The sequence below is a fragment of the Podarcis bocagei genome (genome assembly GCF_964188305.1).
Source record: "Podarcis bocagei genome assembly, chromosome: 3".
Lineage (NCBI taxonomy): Eukaryota > Metazoa > Chordata > Lepidosauria > Squamata > Lacertidae > Podarcis > Podarcis bocagei.
The window spans coordinates 62,526,632-62,545,377 of NC_138127.1; the positions used below are offsets into that span (position 1 = coordinate 62,526,632).

Below are 18,746 nucleotides of genomic sequence, written 5' to 3' on the forward strand. Positions count from 1 at the left end.
CCAGCAGGTGGTCTTGTGCTGAGCAGATTAAGTTGGCAGATTCATTTTGTAACGTTTTTCATAAGAAATTTTGACAGGTTTTGACCTTAATCGGAGCCAAGCACACATATTGCCAAAGGACAAGGGTTCAACTGAACATATAAAACATTTCAGACTGAGATATCAAAGACCTTTTCAACAAATGTTTTGGATTTCAGGTGATTATTTGCTTATCAGAATAAAAAGGCCAGCGGATTTCTGTCCTATCACTGAACATATCTTTACAACACTGGGTTGTTGTATGATGATGAAATAATCCAAGTGGAACTTATCAGACTCTCTATGTGTATTCAAGAGACACCACTCACCAGGCAAGATAGATTATTGCAGTTTGTGAAGTGTGAGTTGTAGGGCTTAATTCTTTTGGACAACTTGGTTCCACTTTTGTTATCTGTCTGTAGGGGAATGTGAACACCAGCAATTTCCCATGGCAAACTTAAAGTTCACTGCTCTCTAATAAACAACCACTGCAATCATGCAAAGTAGCGGCATGAAGGGTATTTCCAGAGAAGAAACAGTGGGCTCAGGGAATCTGCTGTTGGCATTCAAGAGAAAATGGGGTGAAAAATCTGGGATGAAGTCAATCTGCTGTGCTAGTAACACTGCAGTGACTTTCCTGGAGTGCAGGCCTGGGCATTGTGCACCGCAAACCTGGGCTGCCCAGATAACAAGACCTACCCTCTCGCCCTCACTGATGTGGTCCAAAGGAAAGCAGAGCAATTAATTTGGCACCAGCTTGGCTGGAGGAGTTGCTGGAAAGAAGTGTACAAGTCACCATCCAACCGTCTTAGGGACTCAACTCCGGATTTGTGTAGGACTTACTCTCTAGCCTTTTCTTCTCCCAAAGATACCCCCAAGGCAGCAGAAGTTTAGGATCAGAGTTTTCCTTCTGCTAGATGGGCTATCTTCTCATGTTGGTAAGCTCGATCTGCCCCTCATTTCCTCTATAACACTTGCAAAAATTGCCTTCTTGACCGCTGGACCCACTACTACGCCAGAGCCTGTCTTTGCATGCAGGAGAAGTCCCTACTTCACTGAGGATTTGAGACCCATCAGCTACCTGATTTAGCCGGCCGGTTGAAGCTGTTTCTCAGAGTGTGGCCTCTGTCGCACTCTGACAGCTTCTAGGAGCCACAGGTGAGAGCTGAGTGCAAGGTGGGGACCAAAGGTGGACAAATGTACCCCAGAAGGAGCATGATGTGTCCCCCCACCAGAGGTATTATTCATCTCCTAACACCCCATACACTTCCCACAACTGTTCCTTTCTTTAATCAGTCCTTTCTGATGTCTAGATTTCCTGTGTGCCTGAATCTTCCCCATTGAAAAGGTGAACATTCTGAGTGGCAATAGTACAATCCAGGCCACTGGCCTGGTAGACTGATGAGAGTACAACATGCATGCTTCACTGCCCTAGACAAGAACTTGAAACAGCCTGGAATAGGAATTGTACCCAAATAAGAAGACTGAGCCTATCAGTAAATAACTAACAGGCAATTATCCTCCCCTATTTCAATCAGTTTCAGTTCCCTACATATCACACAGCTATTTCTAATCCTGGATCACAGCCAAAATGCATCATCCATGCACAGCCCTCCCAATACCTTTATGCACCATTTTAATTTTGGTTCTGGGGGCAGGGCTCCCAACCAATTTACTGAACTGGATGTTCCAGTATGCGGTAGCACATCCAAAAGCAGCTACAAGGAGCTAATAGGGGGAGGAAAGTGGCTGTGGAAAGCAGTGCCCTGTGAGCAGTGAGGTTGATTTGCATCCTCACTGGACTGCATTAATTACATACATGGGTCACCAATGTGGCGCTTGCAGGTGTTCAGAAGTCTGCAGAGGCCCTTCCTTGGGGCCCACAGGTGCCCATTGCCTTCTCTTGCTCAAGCTTGAAAGAAGCTTTATTTTGTAGTCAATAGAAGGCTATTTAAGCCTAATTGCAATGGGAGTTGGGGGGGGCTCTCCCCTCCCCAGCTGTGACCCACCCACACAGCAAATGCCCCATACACTGTAATTAGGCTTCCTTCCACTGGCTACAACAGAAAGCTTTATTTCAAGCCTAATTACAGAAGTGGGACAATTTGGGGCGTGGGGGGCAGTCACAGATGAGGAGGAAGGGATACCCCTTCCCTTGCCAGCTGTGACCCCCGTCACCATTGCAAAACACGTTACTGAGGACAGATGAAGAAAGTGTCATCTAACCTGGAATAACAAAGCTGGAGATGTTGTCTACTGTGGGTTTATTTCATTTCCCTTAGTGGAAAAATGGATATGCTTCTTCAACCGTGGCTTCACACGGATTGTTTTTTTCTACTGAAATGATTATACAGACTTACAACACTTAGGAAAAAGCCTTGCTGCTCAGACATGGGGAAAATCACACCTTCAGAGAATAATAAGTTCCTGGCTGTCACTTCCAGAGTTATTTCTACATAGCCAAAGGTGGTGGCAGCAAAAATGTGCTTTCTATCTTTCAAAAATAGTTGTCAACATTATGGTGATTGAACAGTGCATTGATTGAAGCTGTCATTTCCTTTTCTTGCTGAAGCAGAATGGACCATAGAGGGTTGGGAAAGATACAGATACAGTGCCTGATGCCATTTGAGCTGGGACCTGACAGATAGACTTTTCATAGGAATAAAATTACCCCAAATTAATTTTTTTTAAAGGCCAGCCCACAACATTTCAGAGATTCTTGGGGATTTAGATCCATGTAATGAAATAATAACCTGCAAAATGTAATAATTAATCTTCAAAACCCAGCAATCCTATAAGTGTTTCATTTACAGAGTCACTGCAAATCTCTAATTACCAGCTCAATGAGATTGTACTTTTCACTCATTGTCTCAGCATGCCTCTGAATGAAACAATTTCAGCACGACTACTCCGCACATGCTATTTCCATTTTATTCACTTGTTTCCCAAGATATTGCTATCATGGTCAACTCCCTCAATAGTTTGCGATATATGGGTATAGATCTATAGATATATAAAACATTTGCCCCAAATAAACTCATATAAACTTTTTGGGAAGTTCTAAGCCTCTAAGACTAATCAAGATCTGCCTCTCAAAAATATGTTTAATTGGCCCCTAGCCTGTAGCATTTCTTCAATAAACCTGTAATATATGTACTTGTGATTTTAGTATAGGCAACCCCCAAATTATGTGAGAGTTATGTTCCCAAGGCACCAAGCGTTTAAGTGAAATCCTGTATATTTGAAACACCATTGAAAAAGCCTACAAACCCTCCTCCCTCACCCTGTTACTTTTTGTGATGTTTTTGTGACTTTTGGGGTCATTTCCGGGTTTGGCGCAAGTCATGGTTTCTTTCTTTCCAAACAAACCATTAGTAAGACAAGAAACAGCCTTGGTTACCGTTTGTGGTTTGTTTGGAGAATAACAAACAAGGAACACAGGTTCAGATATTCCAACCAATCAGAGCCTGGTTTGTTTCCTGGTGGTGTAGCAGCAGCAGCAGCAGCAGCATGAGCTGGAACTTCCATTTTGTTTCTTTTGGACTATGCTTTAATGTGACATGTTAACTATGTTTTTCAGGTGTTATTGTAGGATACAGTTAGACACATGTTATTAGTTATGGATTTTTGTTTCTTTTTCTTAAACACCCAAAATTGTGACAAAGTTTTAAGTAACAATTCACTTGCCTTATTAAACACAATGGACATCATGAAGAAATTCAACAAGAAGTTATCGGAGTTACCATAGTAGTCAAACTGGAAGAAGATGACAGTAAAGCTTAATGTAACAAACTGGTGAATGGGATTACAAAATGAAGACCGCAATAGCTTCATTCCCGCAATTGTAATCAGAAAGATATCACAGCTGCAAGGGGGAAAAGAAAGAAAAGAAAGAAAAAATCAGGAAAGTAAAACTTCAATAGAACAACTTATCAGGATGGCTTCTGTTTCGTTTAACTAATCACTATACAAATATACAGACTATTTATGTCTGGCAGTAGTTCTGGTACAACTTTAATCTGGACTGGTCCTGTATTAAAAGACAGGAGGTGACATTCAGCATAATAGAGTCATAGAACTGTAGAACTGGAAGGAACCTGAGGTTCATCTAATCCAACTCCCTGCAATGCATGAATCTCAACTAAAGAATCCATATTGGATAGACACCTAACTTCTGCTTTAAAACCTTCAATGAAGAAGAGTCCACCACCTTCATAGGAAGTCCATTCTAGCCGTTACTGTCAGATAGTTCTTCCTGATGTTCAGTCATAATCTCCTTTCTTGTATCTGGAAACCATTGGTTTGGGTCCTACCCTCCAGAGCAGGAGAAAATAAGCTTCCATGAGAAAGCCCTTTAGCTATCTGAAGATGGCTATCATCTCTCAGCCTTCTCTTGGCTAAACATACCCAATTCCCTCAACCATTCATCATAAGGCTTGGTTTCCAGGACCCTGATCATCTTGGTTGCCCTCCTCTGCACACGTTCCAGCTTGTCAAATTCCTTCTTAAATTGTAGTGCCCAGAACTGGACACTATACTCCAGGTGTGGTCTAAGCAAGCAGAATAGAGTGGCACTAGTTCTTCCCTTGATCTGGACACTATACTTCTGTTGATGCAGCCTAGAATAGCATTAGCTATTCATTCATTCATTCATTCATTCTGCTGCTGCTGCATCACACTGTTGACTCATGTTGAGCTTGTGGTCTACTAAGACCCCTAGATCCTTTTTACATATACTACTGCCCCCATCTTATATTTGTGCAGCTGGTTCTTCGTGCCTAAATGTAAAATCCCGCATTTGTCCCTACTGAAATTCTTTTTCTTAGTCTGGGCTCCAGTTCTCCAATCTGTTAAGGTCATCTTGTATCCTGATTCTGCCTTCAGTAGCATTTGCTACCCATCCCAGTTTGGTGTCATCTGCAAATGTGATGAGCATCCCCTCAATTCCTTCATCCAAGTCATTTATAAAGATGTTGAACAACAACGGGCCCAGGACAGAACCCTGCAACACATCACTTGTCACTTTTTTCCAGGATGACGAGGAACCATTAGTGAGCACTCTTTGGGTTTGTCTGGCATGACTTGTCTTTGAGAAACTCATGCTGGGTCTTAGTAATCACAGATCAAATGTTTAATTATCTGTTCTAGGACCTTTCCTGGTATTGACATCAAGCTGACTGGCTGGGTCTTCTCCCCACCCCCCCTTTTGAAGATTGGGACAACATCTGCCCACTTCCAGTCTGCAGGAACCTCCTCTGTTCTCCAATAATTCTCACAGATAATAGACAGAGGCACTGAGATAACATCGGCAATTTCCTTGACCAGACTTCATCATGTGACCAGACTTTCACTTGCATGATGTGACTTCCCATTCTTCTTCTCCCTCCCTGGGTGCCCCCCAAATCTGCTCGAGGGTTGAAGAATGTCCCAAAGCAGAGTTTGGGAGCACATGAAAGGACTACAAGGGAAAGGAAGAGAGGAGAAAGTGCTGCACAATGGGCAGCATTAAGCAGGATACGCAGATTCAAATTTCTGCTCTGCCTTTTAGCCCACTGGATGATTTTGGGCCAGTCACTATTTCCCAGCTCAACCACACAAGTCTATTGAAACAATTAAGATGAAATGGTAGAACACAACTTCCCCTGAATCCTTTGGAACAAATTTCAAATAAATAATGATTTAAAAGGCTGGTGCCCTTATCTAGTATATGTATAACATATCTGAAAGATGTACCCATGAATTAAACTGATTTCCCTGCTGAAAGCACAGCGTTATATGTTTTCAGAGATCATTAATCATTATAACAGTTTTGGTGTCAACATACTGTTAAGTACTAGAAAATTAGAACATAAAGAAAGATAGTTGGCAAACTTCCCAGAATTCTTGCTTCTATCTTTTAGTAGGCATTGTGCTCTTTGTTTTACACCTTTATTTGTACATTGATCCATTTTTGCTGTGGAAAATAATTTTATTTTTTTAATGCAGTTTCCCAATAAAGATTACATAATAATTGCTCCTAGGTTAATAGACATATTGCTATATACATATAGGCATTGCATACCCTCCTTGAAATCTTCCTTATGTCAATAAAGTAAACAGCACACTGTAGAAAAAGCAGGCTGTGGCACTGAAAAGAATGGAGGAAAGTCACAAACCTCTTGCACAAATGGGGCAGGGAACTACCAATTGGGGTAACAGAAAAACAGGGGTTCACTGTGAAGGGGGTTGCCCTTCCTTGACTTTCATATAAGATTGCAAATGTGTTCAGTTTTAGTTATTTTTACCTCAGTGAACCAAGCAATTTCCTTTTGTAATAGAAGCTTGCCTGACCCATTCCCAAAGGGATGTACTAGGAGTTTCAGGGCACCTTTCATCCATGGAAACAAACTACTGTATGGGTTGACTACTGAAATCAGCCAAGTGGGAATTATGTCACCTCAGAGAAGGGATGGTAAAGCAGTGATGGGGAAATTGAGGTCTAAAGAAGTTCTTGGGCTGCAACTCCCATAAGCACCAGCCACACTGCTAATGGTGAGGGAGGACAGGGGTAGGAGTCCAGCAGCATCTAGAGGGCCACAGGTTTCCCCATTCCTGAGATAAGTTATTGATGCAAATCCTGCACACGTTGTTTCATAAAGGAACTGTGATGCTGCCACTATCTTCAAATTAAATGAAAACAAGCCACAAGGTTTCAGAATGTCTTCTCCAATGAGCGACATGTGCCAGTTTTTTGAAGACCTTGATACATGTTGTGCTCTGGTTGTTCATTCGGGATTTTCAGCCTGGATGGATTTCGGTGGATATGAATCTAAAAGGCACTTATTCTTTGCTCCCTGTCCCTTCAAGCAGATCTTTAGGTTCGCTAGAGATAAGGCTACTCCAAACAATCAGCTAAATGTTGCCATGTGAATGAAATGTCAGAAACTCTTTTGGAGGCTGTCAGAGCTTCTTCTCTCATTCGTACTTTCAGTTTTGAAAGCAACACAGATGAGTTCTGAACTCACTGGCAGGCATGCTCCAACGGGAGGAGAGCCCTTGCTGGGTTTGGCATCCCTGGAGAAGAATGAAGTCCGAGAAGGAAGGGCAAGGGGAAGAACAAATGCTATCCTCCAGCCACATATGACAGCCCACCAGGTTCAGGCTCATGCTGTCTGCATGGCCAGGGTTAGTGCAAGACATATTTCCACCTGAAGCAGAGCTCCTATGGCCCCATGTGTGGGGGGATAGACAAATCTCTGAGGCCACCTTGCTCAGCATACCTCATTCTGGGGAAAAGCACTTCCAAGGAAGAGGCCCCACTGGACAGCCCCACTTTCAGCAAAGGAGCACACCACTCAACAGTGGTGAGTTAGTGGGGTGAGGGCACATAAATCCATTGCCTTTCCTGTCGCACCATCTGATGCAAAGGTCTCAATGCGGCCAATGGGTAGGCCAACCTGGAGGGAGAGGCAGGAGAGACATCAAGCACCTCTCCAGTTACAAATAATGGCTGCTATAGGTGACAGCAGTTTAGGAGAGGCAGGTCACAAGTTGTGGAAGCCTGAATGGTAGACCAGATGCATAAATGATATTGTCCAGCTCTTAATTCTACAAATAATGTATCATAACATTTAAGTAACTTACTGTGGAGTCAGCCTCTTGTATTTGCTGATTGAGAAGGCGTCATTGGTGAGGGCATTCAGTATTATTGCCGGATACAAGATGTACTTTTCAAAACACTGAAGCCACACATAGAGTCTTTCAAACCACATTAAATGGGCAGCACCTGAACATTTCAAAACAAAGTGATGTAAAAACTCTTGCCATGCATAACAGGGTATAGCTCATCTGTCTCACACATGGCATTAGCTGATTTATTCATTTATCACATGGAATGTGAATGCCAAAATTGGCTCTGATGGGGTGTGTGTGTGTTGATCTCTCATCAAAATCTGAAATGTGCTAGGATACCAAAGTGGAAATCCAAAGGGACATTGGATTCATATGAGCAACTAGAAGTTCATTAAGCGTTGGATCCCTGGTCAGTATTGCATATGTAATTAGATCAGAGCTCCATAAGAATGCAGATTTAACAGCAGTTATAGAAGCAACAGAAAATTGCAGTGAAGAAAACTAGTTTTAACTAAGGGGATGCACAAGCCATAGCACTATATGTGAATAGCAATGCAACAGCAAAAACATCAGAGAAGGCAGGTCAATAGCAATAGCAGGTGGGAAGTTATTAAGCAGGCAGGAAACCCAACACATCTTAAGCTGGGGTGACTATTTCAAATCAGAGTGTCAAATTCTTGTTCAAAGATACATTGGTTGCAGGTAGTTTTCTTCTTCTTCTAGTACTTAACATTTTACAGTACCTTCTGAACTGAGCCAGGTAACCCTTAGCTTGAAAAACACTTGGTTTCCAACCTGGGCACAAATCATAGCTTAGATAAAATTGTTGTCTTTGGAAGAATTCTTTTTTTGGGGGGGACAGAGTTGAATCTTGTGCCATATAAGAATAAAGTATTTGGTGGAGTGCATCACAATCCTGGTCTGCTAGTATGAAAACAAAGTCCAGAAGATTGCATCAGAAGGCTGGGTCATAAATGTAAGCAATGCCAGAATGCAAAGTCATTTCTAACGCTCACTGGCTGTTAGCATTTTATTTTTATCTGAAATTAAACCAATGAAGGAGACCTGCCCTTCCTTTACTCTCTCTATGTCATTCTGTAATAAATGTAAAAAACTAGAAATTCTTCAGTACATTTTGGTATCAAAGACGATCTTTCGAGATTGATTGTTCTGCAAATATATTTCCATGCAACACCCTCCTGCCAAAGACACTTAACATTATAATGCATATTTTTATTATTTAAATAATGCATCTTATAAATATGTTTCTCTGCAGAGTATCTAGTTGTTGGATTGGTTTCAAGAAGAGACTGAGGTCACAGACGAGACCTACTGTCTTGACGTTCTTATCTTCAAACACGTCAAAAACACACATTGAGAGCGATTAAAGCACAGACCCATCAAAAGTTGACAGCAAGTTTCTTAATTGGAGCAAAGAAAAAGTGAGGGTTATCCAAAGACAAGCTGGCTCCCAGCCAACAGATTTCTAGGAGAACTGGAATGAAGTCTCCAGACACCACCTGCTGAAGATAGCAAATCCAAAATACCCACAATATGACTTTTTTAAAAACTCAAATATAATGTTCCTCACGACACTACAGGGCAGGAAATTTAAATCACAGTGTATTCATGCCACCTGAACTTTATTTTGCATCCAAATATCTGAAAAAGAATTCTGCCAGAAATTTAAACACTGAGATGCATTTTAAAATTATGGGTTGCACATACTGCATTAAACTCATTAATCAGCATGCAGTGGGTTTTTTGTTCTTGTTTCTTTTTAAGATTGTAAGAAGCTTGGAGAAGGACTACAGCTTCCCCTGCAAAGCACCTGCTTTGCATGCAAAAGGTTCCCGGTTCAATCTCTGCCATATCCAGCTAGACTCCCTGCCTGAAACCTTGGAGAGTTGCGGCCAATCAGAGCAGGCAATACTGAGCCAGATGGACCAATGGTCTGTCTTCATATAAATAGCTTCCTGATAAATTGGACAAAACTAAAGTCAAAGGCCAGAACAACTACAAGCGCTCAGGTTAGTTGGCTGACATAAATAGAGGATGCAGGTTGTAAAGGTTGTTCTAAACAAAGGGAGAAACTTGTCATCCACTACTACAACACAATATCCGTTTATGCCACTTAGTTCTTTACTGAATCTCTGCCAGGCCTCTAGGAAATTGCATAGCAGCAGCGCTCAGTGGGTTGAGGTCACTGAGAGAACAGCAAATTACCATCCCTGACAGCATTCGAAATGCTGAACGGATATACAAAAAGAAAGGAAGAAAAGCAATCACAAAAAACCCAGTTTCAGCAATTCAGCAATGCTACTTTCTATTGTCAAACTTTATTTGTTCAAATATACTTTCATAAATTGTTGTGTGTGTTTTACTTATCTCCAGTCAAAGGTAAAAACACGCCATGATCCAGGATCATCACACACAGAGAGAGGGTAGACGAATTCAGCAGGAAGAGGGATGGCTCACCTGTCTTGCTGCCTCTCACCCCTGACCTGTTTCCTTATGCTTCCTTCCCACAAGCGCAGGCAGCAATCTGACTGCTAGCACCTGAATCAGGAACAGCTCTGCACACAAATGCGATTGCTGGATGTGCTTACAGGAATACCCTAAGGAAGAGCTTGGTAGGTCAAAATGCATCCGATTTTGCAACATTGCTTTCTTGCAATATTTATTTTGAGGTTTTCAAAGATACATAGCAACAACTGAGTTAAATGCAATGGGAAACAATCTAACAAGAATTAGTAATGAAAAATGGGGGGGGGGGGTTTACATGATCCATGGGAGTTCTATTCAGAATGGAGTCCACAGGGGAATCAATTGACTTTTTAAAAGTTTTTAATGTTTTTGCTTTTATATTATTTTTTTGAACTTTTTAATGCTTTTATTGTATGGTTTTTATATCGTAAATTTTTAAACGCCTTTGATACAGGTTGTTTTTTTAAAGAGATATACATATATATACAAATTTATCTGCAAGAGTCCACTTTGAGTAATATCACTGGAATGGGCAAAGAGAATTCAGGATCAGATAGATTCTGTCTCTCCCTCCTCTTGGTGTCTCAACAGCACATTCAGAGAGGCTTCTGCCTGATCCCTGATATGCTATTGTTCTTGTGCCCAACAATTGACTTTGCCACAATCTGCCTGTTTTCATTTCCCTTTGTATTCTGTGAATGATTACTCTCACTGATGTACACAAAAATCATTATAATGTAAAGCACATATAGACAGTGTCACTTAAAACTTTTTTCTTAAAAAAAGAAGAAGAAGCTTTTACACACCTCTTAACTCTCTCTGCTGGTATTCTTTATTTTTAAGGATCGGGTGGGAGATCCACAGCCATGGATGGTGCTTGCGAAGCTGAGGAATTAGGTAGTGTGTTATGAATCCCACAGTCCACGCTAAAGCATAAAGCACAATGCTGAGGAATGGCTGAGTTGAAAGGAGAAGAAAAGGGGGGGGGAGAAACCAAATCTCATTTAAAAACAATATATTAAGCACTATAATATATATAGTTTTTTTAAAAAAACCGCATGATTTTTTGTATTGCTGTTTCCATTCAACATTTGCCCATTTTTATTTTGGAAAACATATGCTTGTACAGGCAGATGTGGGACTGAGGAAACGAAAGCAAACTCTCCTGTCTCTCAGTTACTCTTTACCATGTGCTTTATTTACTTATATTTTACAGTATTTACTTATATTTTAGTTCAAGAGAAGAGAAAGGTTGCTGTAGTGTTTCACTCGCCTTTGCTAAACTTGTTCTCTCTCTGTGTGTGTGTGTGTGTGTGAGCGTGCACTTTTTGTTTGGGTTTGTTTGGTTTTTTGCACATTCATAGCCTAAGGAGTCTGTTGTGCTGGGTCATAAAACACAGAAAGTGTCTTTTTTAACGGAATGCCAATAGAAAATCAGAATATGCCAGATACAAGGCTGAAGCGCAAGGAATGCTTCAGGCAGTATATAGAAATTGCTTCCATGATAAATATGAATGGAAGTCAGAAAATAAGGGCTACAACAATTGGTTGACACACTATGGCCAAGATGTGAAGATCACCTGAAATGGTTATGATCTTGGAGTGCATGACACTGTCACCTGGCCACTGCTAATAGTGGCACATAAACACTCCATACAATTGCTTTATTTGGACATAATGCTAAAAGATAAGCTAGCTGCATCCACTAGCACAACAGGACTTTCCCCCAACTCCTCCCTAGTGCTGAGGGCTCTAGGGAACCTCCTGTCCTTACACTGTGGCAGGCTTTTCTTGGCAAAAACCTTTCACTTCAACTCACGGAAGCCTGACTGTCACGAATATCCTATAGCTGGCAGGTTTTCTCAGTATTCTGAATGCTCATAAACTTTCCAAAGCATTACAGTAGCTCAGCCAATTTGTACCAGAGGCTTTGCGTCACCATGGCCAAAAAACATCTTAGTGCATCGCACCTCATATTTAAAAACTGGATTTTCCTATGTGTGAAGTGATACAAAACTCCCAGTACCACTCACAAGCAAATATTCCTTCGTCTGCTAATGTGTCTTCCATAATGGCCTATAATGAGATCTCCTTGCTTTGAATAACAGAGACAATATCTTAGGAAATAATGTAGAAGAAAGGAATTATAATACCTACCCCTAATGACAAGAAAACAGTACTGGCACTGACTGCAAATGACAGCACAGCCGCCACGGAGCACACAATGAGATCTGATTTCAAGGTTTCCCTCTGTGAATATAATTTTAAAATGATCAAACTCAAGTTAAGACCAATTTGACTTGCTAAATGAAGCTACTCCATCTTCAGAAGTTGACAGTTGCAATGAAATTCACATCAGTCACTGCTCAAAGAAGGGGTTGCCAGCATGGCATCCACGCAGGCAGAGGCCTTCCCTGGCACCCGCAGGGTCCCCTCCCGCCACAACCCCTCAGGCTGAAATGGGGCTTGAAAAAAGGCATTCTGCTGTAGGCAACATAATAGACTGCAGTGTTTGGTTGGGTGGGTGTGAGCCACCCACAACAGCTTCTCCAGTTTGCAAATGTGTCTTGGGACCCCAAAAATATGCCCATGGGTCACCCAAAAATGTGGGCAAGCCCTGAATGAAAGCATTCCCCAGTTGCTGTTCAGGTAAAAAAAAGTTGGCAAAGTGTTACACTAGTTACCATGTTTTTCGCTCTATAGGACACACTTTCCCCCCTCCAAAAATTAAGGGGAAATGTGTGTGTGTCCTATGGAGCTAATGCAGGCTCCTTGGCTTCAGCGATAGCAACGCGAAGCCTCCAAAGCACAGAGGGAGCGCTCCCTCTGCACTCCGGAGGCTTCGCGTTGCTTTCGCTGAAGCCTGGAGAGCGAGAGGGGTCGGTGTGCACCGACCCCTCTCGCTCTCCAGGCTTCAGGGATAGCTGCCCCTAGCCTCCAGAGCGCAGCAGGAGGTCCCGCTGCGCTCCGGAGGCTTCGGGTTCCTTTTGCTGAAGCCGGGAGAGCAAGACTCTCCTGGCTTCAGCAGAGAGGGAGAGCTGCACAGTGCCCCTTCAGTCAAGCGGGAGGAGAAATTGAAGGGGCTCCGTTTCTCCTACCGTTTCGCTGAAGGGGTGCTGAGCAGAGAGGGGGAGAATTTTTTTTTCTTGTTCTCCCCCTCTAAAACAAGGTGTGTCCTATGGTCGGGTGCGTCCTATAGAGCGAAAAATACGGTATCTCTAACACAGGAAACCCCTCCCTCCCTCTATCTCTCTCTCTCTCACACACACATCCTCTGAGATGCATGGGAATTGTACAGGAGCAGTGCTTAGTGGGTCGAGCGGAGTCAAACTAGGAGTTCAGGAGACCTGGGTGTGAATCCCCCAATCAGCCATAAAGTTCATGTTGGCTAATCACTTTCTCTCAACTTAGCCTAAGGGACAGGGTTACTGTTAGGATAAAGCTTCACAGCACGAATGAAACACTTATTTATTGCCTCCTTGGCTGAAGCTTTGCTGCTTTATTTATCCTAAAGCGTAACGTTATGTAATATAATAATAATACTATTTATATCAGCCCTCTAATGAGCATAGAGAAGTATAGCCACATCTAGTAATCTTGATGCCAGTTGGGAAGAGCAACAGAAAATGGAAACAAAAGGGCAGAACAATTGCATAGTCTCAAGAATTCAGTATAGTCTGGCAGTGGAACGAATGGCCCCTATACTGTACATGTGCTAAGCCCAGAAGCAGAAAAACACACAACCCCCCCCCCCCAAAGCATAAAAATAGTAGGCATGCCACCAACACCCTTGGAAACACCACCAAAGCCCACCAATTAGGGTTTGCACCTACAACATTGTTTTCTCTCCCACAGGAATCAAGATTTATTGGAGATGGTGCGATGCACATTTGCACTGAAATTTGTATCCACTGATGCGATCTGGATACACTATGGAACTGCACTGCATTGCTGCATTGCATATTGTTGGTGAGAGGCATATTCTCATTTGCTTTACAAATCAGATAGTAATGCACATTCCCATCCATGGTGTTATACCAATAGATATGCAAAACAGAATCCAACAGTGTAGATGCAGCAGGGTGACTACAGATTCAGCCCACTGTGTTTGGAATATGTATAACAGGAAGGGGGGAAACCCCCCAGTAAAAACGAGCCTGATGGGATTTGGGTTGCAATTTTTGATAGTTTAGACTATCTAAACTAACCTTCTACAAAGAAAATGCCAATTTCATACCACCCTGTCTCAAATCTGAGAGAACTATGCAATTCTTCTTTTTGCATTTAATTGTGGTTTGATTTGTTTTTTGGAGCTGTGATTCTCCACTACTGCTACAGTCCAGGAAGGAAGTTAGAGTCTGAATGTAACACATGAATACCCTTAGGCTGCTGGTTAATGCTGTAATCAACCATGTGGATGCCTATGAAATTAATTATAAAGCTAGGAAGTTCCATTCTCCAAGTTGAGTGGTTAATTATCCAATGCAGCCGCCTTGTTGATTCCAGTCACCAAGGCTGACAATTGTTACAGTGCCATTCAAGCAACAAAAATGTAGCAAAGGTCACTGGAAAATGCAGTGCTAAGTTATTGCTAATTTGGAGGGGAATCAGAGAGGCTTATTTTAAATAGTAAATCCCTCTAGATTCATCCTGAAGAGTGGACCAATTATCTTCAGCTCAAATGGTATTGATTTCAAGGCACCCAACTTAAAAATAAATATCATCCATATAATTCTATACTCTCTCTGTGTGTGCATATACAAATGTGTAACACACGTTAGCTATTACATTCCTTATTACCAAACTGAAATCATCAGGCTAGATAGGCAGGAACACACATATGTTATATTACTTTTTCACATGCCAACTTCAATTCAACATTTAACAATATTACTTGATGCAGCTTGACTCGGCAAGCCACAAGGGACATAAATCCAACTTAAGGGAAGCTGTAACTTGTAAACCAAGTTATATTCAAGTGTGGTCGGGCACTGCAAAATATTGTTCAATTCACCATAGTCAGCACTTAAGGGGATGCTTGATTTACAAATATCTTGAAGGTTGAATCTGGGTCTGAAGATGCCAGGGGAAGGAATATGCCTTTTCCAAGGTCTTTTCTGCAATCCCTGTTTGGTCCACAGTACCCAATCAGAAGTGCAGGAAGTTGCCATGTGTACAGGACTTTGGAATAAATAGAAAAATCATTTCATGGACACAAAATGAGGCAACTGCTGTGACGTGAGGATTTCTGCTAACTCTTGGATGCTAGTGTCAGTCCCATTAACGGTATCTATTACAAACTTAAGTAGAGGAGCAGGAATTGTGTCTGTAGCTGTTAGAGTTGTCAAGAAATGCCCTTTAATTAATTCTGGAGGAATCCAGGGCTCGTTCAAGAGTTTTTGCTACCTCAGGCAATATAGCAACCACCTCCACAGCTGAAAGTTGATGTGTCAAGCTACTTTGGTACCTGAGGCAGAAAATCCCACAAGGCCTTCTCCCTACCTCTGGGAATAAATATTTCAATTTATTACTTTACTTTCTTAATTACTTTAACTAACAATGTCAGCTACCTGAAGTGGCTGTCTCGTGCTGCTTCATGGTAGGGCTGCATCATTTATTAATAATAATATAATATAATATAATATAATATAATATAATATAATATAATATAATATAATATAATAATTCATTACTTTCACCAGAGAGAAGAGATCCAGGGCAAGTAACAGCATATAAAAACATTAACAATAGTAGTATTTAAAACACACACAACACTACCTATAACCCCCAAATCAATAATCTAGACAACAGATTTTTGTCCCTCAGGGGATAAAAGCAGAGGGTTCAGACCAGTAGCAGAAATGTAAACTGGAGAGGAGCAGGGCATGATGATGCTTGCTGTCTATCTGAGTGAAAGGCTGAAGCTATGGAAGGAGCAGGGACCTTTTTGGGTGCTAGTGCTGTGAGCCCCTCTAGGTTCAGGTTGTATATATGTGTAAATAAGCCATATATCCTAAAGACACCAGGGTCTTGGCTATGCCTCATTTGTCCAAAAGGAAAACAAGCCCTGGCTGGGTTAAGGCACACCTACAACCCCTGGAATCTTGCAGTGCTTGTGGCGACTGGGTTGGCGTGTAGCAGCATTCGCTGAGTGAGTTTAAAGCAGCTTGTCGTAAGTTGACAAAAGAAGGGTGTGAAGTGTGGGGGTCTATTATTGAAGTTAAAAAGAAACAAAGCAGGGGATGCAAAGTATCCTCAGGGGCCTTCAATTTTTATTAATACAGCAGTGGAGGGAAGCGACTGTTTAACCTGTTGACACACCTGTTTTCTCCATCTAAAATCCTCCCCACAAATATGGGTAAGAATATAGGACTCTGTGCCAGACCAGCAAATTGGTCCCTCTAGCCTAGAACTAACTACTGTAGGAGTGGGGGACCTTTTTATTTGGGGGCCTGAGGGCGCTAAACCCTCCTAGCCAACTTTCCAGGAGCCAAACGCCAGTGGTGGACATGACTTTCCATGCACACATACAGAGCACACAGGAATTTGTCCTCCTCACATGTCACACACACAAGGAGGGCAATGGCATGCTGCCAAACCCCATTCCCTCCAATGCATCACCTGGTGCCTTAATAGCATTCTACTCATTTGAGAGCAAAGGTATGGGGCCTTTCTCTACTCGTGAAGGATTCTCATGTGATTTTGGGCCTTGCACTATTTCTACCCCCTCGTCTGCAATGAATGCTAGAGGCTCTTCAGGGTTTCAGATAGGGGTATTCCCCAGTGCTGCCTGGGACCTTCTGCATGCAAGCCTCTCTATCACTAGCTATCTATGGTATTTCTCCAATACAGGTACAGGGACCGACATTGTGCATGTGCTTTTTCCATAATGAGCTAACAGTTCTGGAGGAGCACATTTAGATTAGAGAAGTGGCACAGGAAGGGAAAGCTAAACCCCTTTCAGCCTTCACTGCTGTTCTGAGCAAAATCAGAGACCCAACATGACTGCTTTAAGGTTCTGTTTCTAATAAACACCCCGGATAATGCCTGTTTTAACCACGAGCGTCATATGCAACTCCTGTTAATTTTCTCATGGAAGACATAATGATTTCCATTCACACAAGATGCAATTTTGCAACACCCTCAGCGCTGAAGAATCCCAGCGACTTCCGTCTACGTGCCAAAGGAGGAAAAGTTAAGAGCGAGGAAAGCAGCCTTGTCGTCCCTAAAGCCTTTCTTTCTTCCACTGTCATTCATCTGAAGCAATTCGCAGCTCTACCCCAGACTTGCTTCTCTGCTAGAGATTTAAATAATTTGACCAGACATCTTGACACTTTGTGTGTGAAATAATATCACAGCATGGTTGTGGGATTTCAGATGATGCCTTTGCATGGGCTCCCCGTAAAAACAAAGAAACAAAACCTACCACTGACTCTCTCATCTTCTCGGGTAGCGGATCAGTTTGTGAATCTTCCAAATGTTGATGCAGAAAGTGAGGGAAATATTTACACTGAATAAGAGACCTGGATTAAAAAACACACAAAACCCCCCTCGTTTAGGACATTTTCATATAACAGCTTGTAAATGAGCTATTTATAGGGCAAACTAGTGGTTAGTGGCTATGTTTTTTAACTCGTCGGGGTAAAACAAGGGGAAGCCACTACAAAAATATGTGAGCCCCACCCAGTCTCTGATGTGCTACGGTGACCCATGACAGAAAATCATCACCACTCAGCAGACCATCACATGGAGGTATTTCAGGATCTGGCTGAAAGTGACTGCTCATGACTAACAGGCCAACACTACAGGACTGGTCTGGGTACAAGTATAGCTATTTTCTCCCTGCCCCCCCCAACTGGGATTACCATCATATAAGGGGGAGAGCAGAGATGCAGCCATTGGCTTCCCATGTGCCTTGTGTCACTGTTCCTCCAGCCCTCTGTGTGTCAGGGACGGAAAGTCAACAATGGTACCCACAAGGAGGTTGTATTTATTTATATTTATTAAATTTAGATACCACCCCTCATCACAAGATCTCAGGGCAGATCACAGAATAAAATACAAGGTAAGAACACAAGTAAATAATTAAACAATAACAACAAAGCAATACCCCCCCTTTCCCAAAGATACATTTAAAAGGTATTAATCAGCCAAAGGCCTGGTTGAAGAGGAATGCTTTCAGCTGTTGCCTAAAAATATATAATGAAGGTTCCAGGAGAACCTCCCTGGGGAGAAACTTCCACAAATGAGGAGCCACTACAGAAAAGGCCCTTTCTTGTGTTGCCACCCTCCAGATCCCACTTGGAGAGGAACACAAAGAAGGGTCTCAGATGATGACCACAGAGTCTGGGATGGTTTATATGGGGAGAGGCAGATGTTGCCCATGAAATAAGAAACCTGGAGGATCAGGGTTCTGCATTGTCTCGGGAGCCTATTCAGGTACAGCAGACTCTCCATGCAAGCATCCAGGCCATGACACATGGTGGGATGCAGAGATGGGGTCTGTGCAGTCAGGACCAACGGTTTCATCCCCACTTGTGCAGTGGTTAATTGGCTGTGTGGAGATTGAGCAAAAAGGAGTTAAATAAGCACAACATAAGAGGCAAATCAGTATCATTTTCAAGGTGTGA

At 42.2% G+C, this 18,746-nt stretch overlaps 1 protein-coding gene across 1 annotated transcript in view; it reads right to left on the minus strand.

The window, feature by feature from the left end:
* PCNX2 (pecanex 2) overlaps window positions 1-18,746 on the minus strand; it is a 120,803-nt gene that overhangs the window by 46,381 nt on the left and 55,676 nt on the right. The window contains exons 17-21 of the mRNA XM_081186251.1: window positions 17,543-17,639; window positions 12,274-12,366; window positions 10,923-11,073; window positions 7,642-7,783; window positions 3,706-3,883 (exon numbers count right to left, since the gene is read on the minus strand). Of these exons, the coding sequence (XP_081042377.1) occupies window positions 3,706-3,883; window positions 7,642-7,783; window positions 10,923-11,073; window positions 12,274-12,366; window positions 17,543-17,639 (661 nt within the window). The remainder of the gene's footprint in view (window positions 1-3,705; window positions 3,884-7,641; window positions 7,784-10,922; window positions 11,074-12,273; window positions 12,367-17,542; window positions 17,640-18,746) is intronic.